A 12,221-nucleotide genomic window follows, 5' to 3' on the forward strand; every position below is an offset into this window, starting at 1 on the left:
TCTTCCATGAAGCAGAAACTCTGTAGCAATGTCCATCTTGAATCAGTAGTCACTTTTTTGTGGGTCCTGTATGTCCAGTTTATACATCACAAAGTCAAACAAAGTCCAGACAAGAGCAGTATCTTGTCCAAATGGTTAGTCTTGTTCTTTTGAAAGCAAACTTCATACGTGTTTTTTTGATGCCCATCTTCCTTTTTGACACAGGTGGTGTTGCCAGGAACAATTATGTCTCATTGTCAATAAAAACCCTAAACCATTTTAAATGCCATATTCTGTAGGTCTTTGAAAGGTTTGAAGAATGCCTATCTATCTCAAATACATCTCTGCATATCTAGAAAACCTAACTCACCTAGCTATAAGTTTTGACTATTATAGGTAACTATCTAAAATCTGTATTAAATTACATTACATTTTTAAATGAGCTATATAAACACAATACCTAAACAAGAGGAGAAATATACATATCACAAAATTGACCTTAAATTGTATCAATAAATGAAAATCCATTCCAAAACAAAGTATTCATATCTATACCATAATCCCCCTTTTACCTATAGAACTGAGGTTTTTCCCTGTAACACACATGGTAGAAGGAGACAACTAACTCCCTCAAGTTGTTCTATTACCTCCACATGTGTACTATGGTGTGCATCACAAACACACGCACACACACACACACACACACACACACACACACATACACGCACACACACACACACACACAGAGAGACAGAGAGAGCCTAAATAAATAATTTAAAATTGAAGCCTGATTAAATATCTAATCCAGAGGTTCTCAATCTGTGAATCATGATCCCCTTAGGATTAAACGACACTTCCACAGTGGTCACCTAATACCATATGCATATCAGATATTTGCATAACCATAGGAAAATTACAGTTATGAAATAGAAATTGGAAATAATTTTATGGTTGGGAGTTACCACAATATGAGGAACTATATTAAGGGGTCATAGCATTAGGAATATTGAGAGCCACTACTCTAATCCAGTCTCTGATTTAAAGAATACCTAAAAATAAGACAAAAATTAGAGATACAGATACAATCAACAAAATATATATCCATGCTTTAATTATTCATGAAATCTGTCATGAAAATAAAGGAGCAATGAATAAAATTTCATAATTAAAAAGACATGTGCTAATCAAAAGACATGTAAAATTATACTACCTGTTATTGTTTTAGTTCAAAGTACATTCCCAAATCCATATAGTAAAGGGTTACAAGATTCATAGCCTGGTGTTATTGGGGGCAGGGCACTGAAATCTTTAAACTTTCCAGCGAAGATGAAAGTTCATTGTACTACACTACTGTGTATATGCCCTCAGAAGAAGTGGTTCTTTCCCCTTTTTCTCTTATTTCTCAGCCAGGGTAAGTGACTTTGCTATTTGTTCCAATCATATTGTGCTGCCTCTGTGAAATAGCCCTAAAATCTACATGTTTACTTATAATAACTTGATATCTCACAAATTAGCAGCCAAAATAAACCTTGCCTCTTTTAAAGTTTATTAACTTATATATTTGTTATAGAATTAGATAGCTGCTTAATATAGCCTTCATAAAAAGATAAGACATTTTTGTCATTACTATATACTTACAAATGTGGTAGAGTCTTTGGAATCAGATTTAGGATAGAATTAAGAAAAGATTATTAAGCCATCTAGATAAATATATGAAAGCATGAAGCAAAGCTTTCAGGTGATTCTGGTTATATTTATAGGAATGAGAATACTAAAGTCAATGCTTATTGAATTTCAGATGGAAATGAAGTTTCTTTAGAAAAACTGATTTGTGAGCTGCCTATCTATAATCAATTGCATTTTGTTCAAGTCTTGAGACCCTGTGAAAGGCCACATTTAAAAGTGATGGATGATCTCGGTGTCTGTGCTACCAGAGTTTTGTTCAGGAAGCGGTCTCCTGTACCAATTGGTTCAAGGGTACCTCCCAATTTCTCTTCTAACAGATTCAGTGTGGCTGGATATATGTTCAGGTCCTTGAACCATTTGGACTTGAGTTTTGTGCATGGCGATATACATGGGTCTATCTTCATTCTTCTACACACTATCATCCAGTTGCGTCAGCACCATTTGTTTAAGATACTTTCCTCCTCCCATTGTATACTTTTAGCTGTTTTGTCAAAACTCAAGTGTTCATAGGTGTGTGGATTAATATCAGGCTTTTTGATCCGATTCCATTGGTCTACCTGTCAAGTTCGACAATTAATAAATGAGACCTCCTGTAGTGAGATAGTCCTTCTGTGGCACTGACCACGCCCATTGGGGGTGGAGCCATGGGCTGAAGTGACCTGTGGAAGAAAGTCGGAGCTGGGAGAAGCTCTCTTGTTGGCATGACTCGGACAGGAGAGGATCGGGTTGAATTTCCTGGTGTTCATCTGTCTAGGTTGTAAGTTATTTCTCCCTGAATAAACATCTATTCGGCCTATTTGTTTATCCTGATCCTTATTTAACCGCGATAACCTCCTCAAACTGAGATGCTTCTGTAAGGCAAAGGACACAATTGACAAGACCAAATGGCAGCTCACAGACTGGGAAAAGATCTTCACTAACCCTACATCTGACAGAGGGCTGATCTCAAAAATATGCAAAGAATTCAAGAAACTAGTCACCAAAACACCAAAAAACCCTATTAAAAAGTGAGATACAGAACTGAAGAGAGAGTTCTCAATAGAGGAAATCAAAATGGCCAAAAGACACTTAAGAAAGTGCTCAACATTCTTAGTTATCAGAGAAATGCAAATAAAAACAACTCTGAAAAACAATCTTACTCCTGCCAGAATGGCTAAAATTAGGAACACCAATGACAACTTATGCTGGAGAGGATGTGGAGAAAGGGGAACACTCTTCCACTGCTGGTGGGAGTGCAAACATGTACAGCCATTTTGGAGATCAGTGTGGTGGTTCCTCAGGAAAACGGGAATCAGTCTACCACAGTACCTGGCAATCTCACTCTTAGGCATATACCCACATGATCCACATCCATGCAACAAAGACAGCTGTTCAACTGTGTTAATAGCAGCATTATTTGTAATAGCAAGAACCTGGAAGTATCTTAGATGCTCCTCAACAGAAGAATAGATAAAGGAAATGTGGTACATTTACACAAAGGAGTACTACTTAGAGGTAAAAAGCAATAGAATTTTGAAATTTCCAGGCAAATGGATGGAACTTGAAGAAACCATCCTGAATGGGGTAACCCACAAGACTGACCCCAACTAACAATTTGAGCAACAGTGGAAAGGCTACCATAAATGTCCTTCCCTGATAATGAGATTGATGACTAACTTATTCACCAACATAGAGTCTTTATCTAGCAGCTGATGGAAACAGAAGCAGACATCCAACAGCTAAACACAAAGCCTAACTGGAATCCAAATGCAGAGAGTGTGGACAAGACTAGGCTACATAAACCCACAGAGACAGCTGACCTGAACAAGAAGGAGCTGGGAATCCATCATTGGACCAACTCAGACCCCCTGAACATGGGTCTCTGTTAGAAGTCCTGGGCAGTCTAAGGGACCTCAGAAGGTGGAATCAAGATGTATCCCTGGTGCACAAAAGAACTTTGGGAGCACATTCCCCATGGAGGGATGCTCCCTTAACCTAGAGACAGGAGGGAGGACCTAGTCCCTACTCCAAATGACTTGACAGATTTAGATGACCTCTCCAGGAAGGCATTACCCTACATGTGGATTGGGAGGTGGTGGGATGGGAGGGTGGTCAGGGGACATGGGAGGGTGGAAGAAAGGGAAGGAGAGGGAAATGGGATGAAGTGCCTCTTGATCATGTCCAGATTTTGTCTTTCACTGTCTGAATCATGTTCCAGCTGCTTGGCCCTACCATGTGGGTTCAGAATTTGTTTGGGCGTAACTACTAAATCTTTCCAGATCAGTACAATAAAGGAGTGATGTGCAATAAAAAAAATAAGAAAAAATAAATTTTTAAAAAGTGATGGGTGAGCTTATCTGGGTTAGAAAATCTTAAGGCTTATGCTATTTAAGCAATATTGTAGGTAATACCTATCTGAAGAAATATTTACAGTAAGGCTCAGAAGCAAATATGAGCATGCCAGTAAGTTAGATGGCTACTCTTGTTTGTCAACTTGACTGCATCTGTAATTAATTAAAACCTAGTCAGTAGTGGGGCACACCATGGAGGGATTATTCTTTTTTCTTCAAAACAGTGTGTGTGTGTGTGTGTGTGTGTGTGTGTGTGTGTGTGTGTGTAAAATGCCTTGGCTGTCCTGAAATTCAGTCTGTAGACCAGGCTAGTCTTGAAATCACAGAGATCTGCCTGCATCTGCATCCTGATTGATGGGATAAAGGTGTGTGCCACCATCAGTGGGCTGAGAGATTATTCTTGATTGGATTACTTAAAGTCAAGAGACATTTCTTAAATCTGGGCCAAGCTTGTTTCAAATTTAAATAAGAAAATTATTAAAAGAAAAAATAAAGATGTCTATTTTGGTGTGTTTTCCTTCTTTCAGTTTTGCTGCTGTGGTGTTATTTATTTTCTATATTTCCATGGGTGCAGTTAATACCTGTTGTTTGTGGTTTTCCTCCTTCTATATGGATGTATTTATTGATAGATATTGTTTAATTTTGACTTTGTCATGGAATATCTGCTTTTCTCCATGTATAGTGAATGAAAGTTTTGCTGGGTATAGTAGTCTCAACTGGCACCCATGGTCTCTTAGAGATTGCAAGATATCTGTCCAGGCCCTTCTTGTTTGTAGTGTCTCCACTGAGAAGTTGGGTGTAATTCTTATAGGTATTCCTGTGTTACTTGGCATTTTTTTTCTTTATAGCTTTTAATATCCTTTCTTTGTTCTATATATGTGTTTTTTTTTTCATTTTTATGTGGTGAGGGAACTTTTTCTGGTCCAGTGTATTTGGTGTTCAGTGTGCATCTTTTACCTTTATTGGTATGTCCTTATTTAGGTGAGAACATTTTCTTCTATAGTTTTGTTGAATATATTTTCTGGGTCTTCGTGCTGGGATTCTTCTCCTTCTTTTATTCCTATTATTCTCAGGTTTGATCTTTTAATAGTGTCCCAGATTTCTTGAAATTTTTGTGTTAGGAATTTTTTAGATTTAACATTTTCTTTGAGCAATGCTTGAGATTCTTCTATCTCTTATGTTCTGTTCATGATACTTGCATCTGTAGTTCCTGTTCATTTACCCAGATTTTTCTATTTCCATAATTCCCTCCATTTGTGTTTTCTTTATTTCTTCTATTTCCATGTTTATATCTTGTAGGCAGAAGTTTCCTGTCTAGGAGATGCTCAGACACAAATACCCAGCATCTGCTTCCCAATTTACCAGACAGAGTCTTAATATTTCTTATAAATGTTCAACCAATAGCTCTGGCTTATTATTAACGAGCTCTGACATTTTAAGCTAACCCTCACTTTTCTCAGCATGGCATGCCTATCTTGCTTTCTCTGCATCTGACTGGCATCTTCTTCTTTCCATCATCTTGGTTTGGTTACTCTGCCTTTACTTCCAGCCTGGCTAATGGCCAATAGGTGTTTAATTAAACATATTTGAGTGACAAATCTTTATAAAACAGGATTATTGTACAACAATTTCTTGAACAGTTTTTTTTTTTTTTGCTTTCTTGATTTCCTTCAATATTTTGTTTGTCTTTTTCTCAATTTCTTTAAGGTATTTTTCATTTTCTCTTTAAGGAACTCTATAATCTTCACAAAGTTGATGGCTTTGAGATAATTTTCTTTGTGTATTTCAGATGTGTTGGAATGTTCAGGTCTTGCTGTTACAGAATAGCAGGGCCATGGTGGTACCATATTGCCCTTTCTGTTATTGATTGTGTTTCTTATACTGGCATTTAGGTATATGGGTTTGGGAGGATTGTTGGTTTAGTTATTGATTCATGAATTTTCTTTGTTAGGTGGGTGTTTTTTTTTTTTTTTTTTTTTTTTTTTTGTTTTGTTTTGTTTTTTTTTTTTTTTCTTGGTTTCTGTTTCCTCTCTGGTCTGGCCTTAGTGGACCAGAGTTTCATGACTTATGAGTTAGCCTTTCAATGTAGTATGGCGTTTCCACTGTTTGGCGGGGTCTGCAAGATGGCCAAATCTGAGTATTTGGCTGCTATCATTTGCTCTGTGATTCCAATTACTTATGTAGCCTCTGAGATTTTTGAATAATTGCTTGGCCTCTGGGATTTCTAGTATGGTATGGCCCCCAATACAGCAAAAGTTTTCTGTCAAGGTTGTGGGCTGTTCAACTAGACTTACGGAGTGTTAGTTGGCTGTAGGCAGTGTTTTTACCTTGGTTCCTTATAACTGGTTTAGACTTTGTTATAGCAGAGTCTTCTGCATTAGTTATTGGATGGAATATTAAGCCCAGGGGAAGAGGTATAGTATGGGGTGGTTAGGTAGGCTTTAAGGAGTATTAGTATGTGGTGGATGGTGTCTTACATGGGGTTCCTAGGTCCTGCTGGGCCTGCAGTAAGGCTGCCAGAGTTGTAGACCTGAGTATGGGGCCCAGAAAAGGGCATTCTTGAGTCCCCAGCTCCATCATGTCCCTGGTACAGCAGAAGACATCTGCTAAAGTTTTAGGCTGGAATATAGAGTCCAGGGAAAAGTAGCACATTCATTTTATATACACCTGTGTGTATCTTAGGATACATACAAAAATATGTGCAATTTTATTATGTTTGTATACATTCATATACTTATATATATTTAGATGTAATTATTATAAAGTTATATACTTATAGTATATGTAATATAAATGTGTACATTTATATGTTATGCTAGGTTCAAGTACATAATTATAAACATTAACTTAACTAGAAGTCATGCTTCTTAAACTATCATTATTTATTTCATATTTGCTTCTTTCTGCAGCTCAACTCTTAACCATTCCTTCCTATCCTATCTTCCATTCAATGAACAGTGGAGAACTTTATGTGAAATATCCAGTTAATATTCTCAAGATCACTTTGCTTGCAATCTATACTTGCTGTATTTCTTTGCTTAATTTGGCTTATGGGTAATTTTGTTTCAAGACTCTTTGAAATAGTCACAAGCTCTCAAATATCCCTTGAATGTATAACCTAGCTGAGAGCATTTATTTAGTCTCCTTTCCCTTTCTAAATTCAGACACAGGCATACAAATTAAATTATCTCAGTTCTTGACTGCACTATTAATTGCATGGCATTAATGCAATTTTGTTTTGCCTCTTCCCACAGCAAGGAGAGTCATGTTAGAACTTGAGTAATACCAAGTGCCAGAACTGAGCTTTCATTTACATATTGATGCCATCAGTCTACTGGAAATTTCCCTTTGAAAGTAATATAAATATTGGGTCAGAGTATCATATATCCAGAGTGTATAGGCAAAGAAGAAGCTTTGGCAATGATTTCTCCTGGCTTTATTCTGCCTATGTTGTACACTGCCCTGGCTACAGAACAATCAGTGATGCACTGTTAGATATCTGGGTGATCCAATTGGGACCAGCTCTACAGAAACAAAAGGGAGCTGATCCAGGATCACCTGAGTCAAGTAAGTGAGAATAATTAGTCAGATTCTAAGACAGGTTTTTCTTTACATAGATGATCTTTTCTTTTGTCCTTTCTCCATGTGCTTTATGGGGGCCTCTCTGTCACTACATTTCTTGTCACTTGACCTATACAAAAAGAATAGCAACATATACGGAGTTAGTAGTATTGAGTAATAGCCACCCAGAGGGGAGAAGCTTTTCTCAAGTTTCCTTTAAGCGATAGCTGAAATTCAGTCTAGCAACACCAACTCTCAACAAAAAATAGGATCACTTTCTGGAGTGTGTTTTAATAAGGAATAAAGAAAGATATTCCTATTGATATTTCTCAGAATAGATCTCAGTCCTTAATATTCTTGTCAACTAGAATACTGTTTGTACATTATAGCTCATTACAAATAACAAAAAAAGAGAAATACCTTATAATGAGATATCCATGATGATTTTAAAGTATTGGAAAGAAGACTTTAAGGAAAACACAATGTAATTGCATATATAAGGAGATGCCATATTAATAGCCCGGGTATAATAGATATACTGTATTATACAAAATGTACAATGACTGAATTTTGATAAAGCACTTACAAAATCCATATCTTTTGAGATGAAACCATGAGAATATCTCAGCTATCTTCAAAACCCAAGAAGGATATTTTAGATGTACTATGATTTTGCTTAAAACAAAGACATAAAAGAAAGTTATAGATAGGCACTATGAATAAAGACATTATTCATCACAGTCAAAACTTGTCTTTGGTCTAGTGCACAACTCAGACTTCTCCACCAGTGCACGAAAGTTTCCACCATCACCAATGGCAAACCTCCAGTCCTATAAGATATCATAAGCCTTATAGATGGTGGTTTGGACATATTTCAGTCCTGAAATTTAGACTGCTGCTTTGCTTAAAATAACTGTGCCAAATCAGCCCCTAATTTAAAACATATCTCATATGTCATAGAGTTGTTATAAGTTAGCTGTGCATTGTAGGTTAAGAGAATATAATATTTTTGATTGTGTTAGGTATTTACTTTGTTGCAAAACGAATTAGTTTGTCAGAAATATGTACACATGAAATAATGTAGGGATGAAACGACATGTCTATCAATGCTTGCAAAGAACTATAGTCATGGAAGCCAGATCCAATGATAATTTATCTATATGTTGAGGATTAGTTACTATTTCTTTTACTGTGGTTTTAATATGTCAACAGAACTTGGCAAAATCACCTACATGGTACCATATTTGAAAGCATGCAACATACTTTTAGGAGGAGTCATAGAAGTATGTATGAAAGTTCCAAAAACTCACTGAGACCCTACATGCCTGGATTGAAATTCCTGGTTGGAAACTCCAAGAGAACATTATATGAAACAATGAAGGAAAACTTATGTTTCAATGGAAACCTCAGGAAGTTGCAGATGCCAGTCCCAGAAGTCATTAATTTATGAAATCTGTAGACACAGAATATGGCTGACCCCAGACAAAGGCTACATGTATTACAGGCAGCAGAGCTTGAGGAAAAAGGTTACCTTTGGAGCACAGATAATTATTCCAGGTGTGGAACTGTAGTGCTTAGTGTTTGCTCTGGTGGGTTTTAGTCTTACATTTTTTTTCTAATTTTTCTGTCCTATTGATTTTCACTTTTGGGATTGAAATGTTTGTTCTATGACATTTTGTATTGGAAGTATGCAATTTGTTGTTGGATTTTTGAGTGGTCCAGTTAAGAGATTACACTGTGAGTCTCAGAAGAGACTTTCAGCTTTTGAAAAACATTAAAATCATTAGAGACTGTGATAAATTCTTCATTTGGAATTAATGCATCAGTATTATGAGATGAATATGAGCCTATGAGGGCATACATGAAATGCTGTGGATTGAATCTGAAATGTCCCTCTATTAGTTATGCTTTTTATTGTTGTCACATTTTGCTAGGTAAGAAAGCAACTTCAGGAATGTTGGTTTCTTATCAGCTTAAAATTAAAAGATTATGGCAAAAAAGTAATGTTGGCAAAAATATGTGTCAGATAGCTGGTCACTACCCAAGAAACAGAGATGAAGGACATTTTTCTGCTGAGTTTTTCTCTTTTATATTTATTTCAGGGCCTCATCCTGCAGAATACTATTGTACACAGTAGGCTGGGTCTTCTTACTACATTGCTCTGGTATAGAATCTCCCTCATGTATCTATCTTCTAGGTATTGCTATATTCTGTCAAGTTGACCTTGATCAGCAATATTTACAGTCTATCTCCATAGGGTCACATGTTTGAATACTTCATTATCAAATGGTAGCGTTATTTTGGAAAGTTGTAAAAACTTAAGGAGATGAACTTTGATGGGTTGTCATCTGGAAACAGGCTTTTTAATTTGATAGATTGGCCTCATCTCTTTCTTCTCTCTGTTTCCTGATTTTAGTCTCAATGCTGCTTTACACGGTGGCTACCATGTCTTTCCAAACATGTTGTATCCCTTCTTAAACTGTAAGGAAACACAAGATATTCTTCCCTTAATTTGATTCTTTTCAGGTATTTGGTAATGAGGAAAGTGACCAATAGATCTAGATAGATGGTACCAGATAACCAAGAGGCTCTTTAGTTGCAGAGGAATTTTCCCACTGTCAGGAAATCCATGCTAGTGACCCCATGCAATGTTCTGTCATCTATGACAAGTTGTCCTTACCCTGGGATTTTGAATATCAGGTTGCTCTTCCCTGTCCTTAACTTAGATTAAGATTTTCCACAATGGATATTTAAATTGCTCCAACTCTGCATCCCTTTAAATCAGAACCTGGATTAAAACATTACCAATAGCTCCCATAGTAAAGAATATGAAGAATTTCTTCAGAGCTATGATAGAGACAGCCTATTTCTCCAAAGATCTTTTGAAATGCTTATTCTAAGCTTTGAATTTCCTCTATTTCTTATATCCATTTTCTAGGTCTGTCAGAAAGGATGAAGAATGCTAGAAGCTTACAAATATATTTCCGTATAGTGATAAATCTATTTACTCTTATCTCCTCCGTATTTATTTCACTTTTACAAATTCTTATTAATGTTTTCCCTCTTTGTAACTTGCCTTCTTCTTTTTATAGGTGCAATGGTATCCAAAGGATTATGTTTTTATGGACATTGTATTGTCATGTTCCTTCTTCAGATGATCACACCAAGCTCAGGTATAAATCCATTACTCACTCTTATAGCTTTTGTGATATTAAGTGTGTCAGGAATAGTAAATAGAAAGATTTTAAGAACATTTATCTCTAAGGGGGACGGTTTTTCCTCCCGCCACTGGTCTTCTCCCGCTGCTGCGCCAGCCACAATTAACACACAGAGACTCTGTATTTGATATGATGCTGTTGGCCAGGTACTAGTTTCTTATCGGCTAGCTCTGTCTTAAGTATTAACCCATTTCTGCTGATCTATGTATTTCTCTTACCGGGGAGCCAGCCGGCATTCTGCTCTCTCCAGACTCTCCATCTTGACTCCTCCTTACTACTTCCTCTTTCCTCCTTGCCTCCTAGTCCCTCCTATCTCCTTTCCTATTGGCCAACAGTGCTTTATTCATTAACCAATATGAGAAACATATATACACAATGGCATCCCCCATCATTTATCCCTGCAGTTCTAGATAACTGTGTTACTTTTCTATCCCTGCCATAAAATACCACTACTAATGCAACCTAAAAAAAGAAAACATTTCATTGGGCTGTGCTTTTCAGATGGTTAGAGTCAATAATGGTGAACAAAGGTCTGATGGCTATAACTATTGAGAACTCATATCTTTTAAGCACTGGCACACTGGGTCTCAAAGACACCTCCACTAACATACTTGCTTTAACCGCCACACCTGCTAATTCTTCCCACACAATTCTACCAGTATGGGGCCATTTTCATTCAGACACAGTAACCACAGGGTTAGAAATTACTCATTCTCAACCAGTAGATCTTATTTTACTTAGATTCGTTTCAGGTTCTTGGGAAAAAAATACAAGTGAAGAATATTAAAAACTTGCACCTTAGGACCCATTATTCATATTGAGCAAACATGACTTATATGCCACTTTTATACTGAAGAAATGGTTCAGTATGTGGCACTATATAGGGATTTGTGAGTTATCACATACAATATGATGAGGAAAGTTGAATCCTTGATCAATGACACATTTGAATTTGTAAGGACATTTGTGTAGTTAATATATAGACTCTTTGGGGCACCTAAAAGAAAAGTGGGAGACAATAAATGACACAGAAATGTAAGATGTTCTAGTACAAGCTGCACATTAAGTGTGACAATTCTTACTGAATCATATTGAATTGGGGCTCACATTTGGCTAGGTTGCCACAAATGTGTTTTCACTTAGTCTTGAGCATAACTGTGGATACAACTATAAATGCATTTCTGTGAATAGAGTTGATGGTGCATGTTTTTATTTTGCTATTTTATTATGGTATTAGAAATATTATTCTGCACTTTGTCATTTTATATCTTTACTGATCATGTTCATGAGCTTGTCAGGTAGGTCTCACAACTGGCAGTATTGCTTTTTAAACATCTTCAGATAAGAAATTAAAGTCTCTGTGATTACATTTTTCCTTTTGAATTAATCAATAATGCCAACTATAATTAAAAACCTTCATTTTTTCTGAAGTACATTTATTTTCTAT

The 12,221-nt window shown here is 36.5% G+C and overlaps 1 protein-coding gene across 1 annotated transcript in view; it reads left to right on the forward strand.

Annotated features, from left to right (window-relative positions):
* Window positions 1–10,653: 10,653 nt before the first annotated feature.
* Window positions 10,654–12,221, forward strand: part of LOC127225061 (selection and upkeep of intraepithelial T-cells protein 1) — a 30,178-nt gene continuing 28,610 nt past the window's right edge. The window contains exon 1 of the mRNA XM_051188326.1: window positions 10,654–10,729. Coding sequence (XP_051044283.1) covers window positions 10,654–10,729 — 76 coding nt within the window. The remainder of the gene's footprint in view (window positions 10,730–12,221) is intronic.

Source organism: Phodopus roborovskii, unplaced genomic scaffold, assembly GCF_943737965.1.
Source record: "Phodopus roborovskii unplaced genomic scaffold, PHOROB, whole genome shotgun sequence".
Classification (NCBI taxonomy): Eukaryota; Metazoa; Chordata; class Mammalia; order Rodentia; family Cricetidae; genus Phodopus; species Phodopus roborovskii.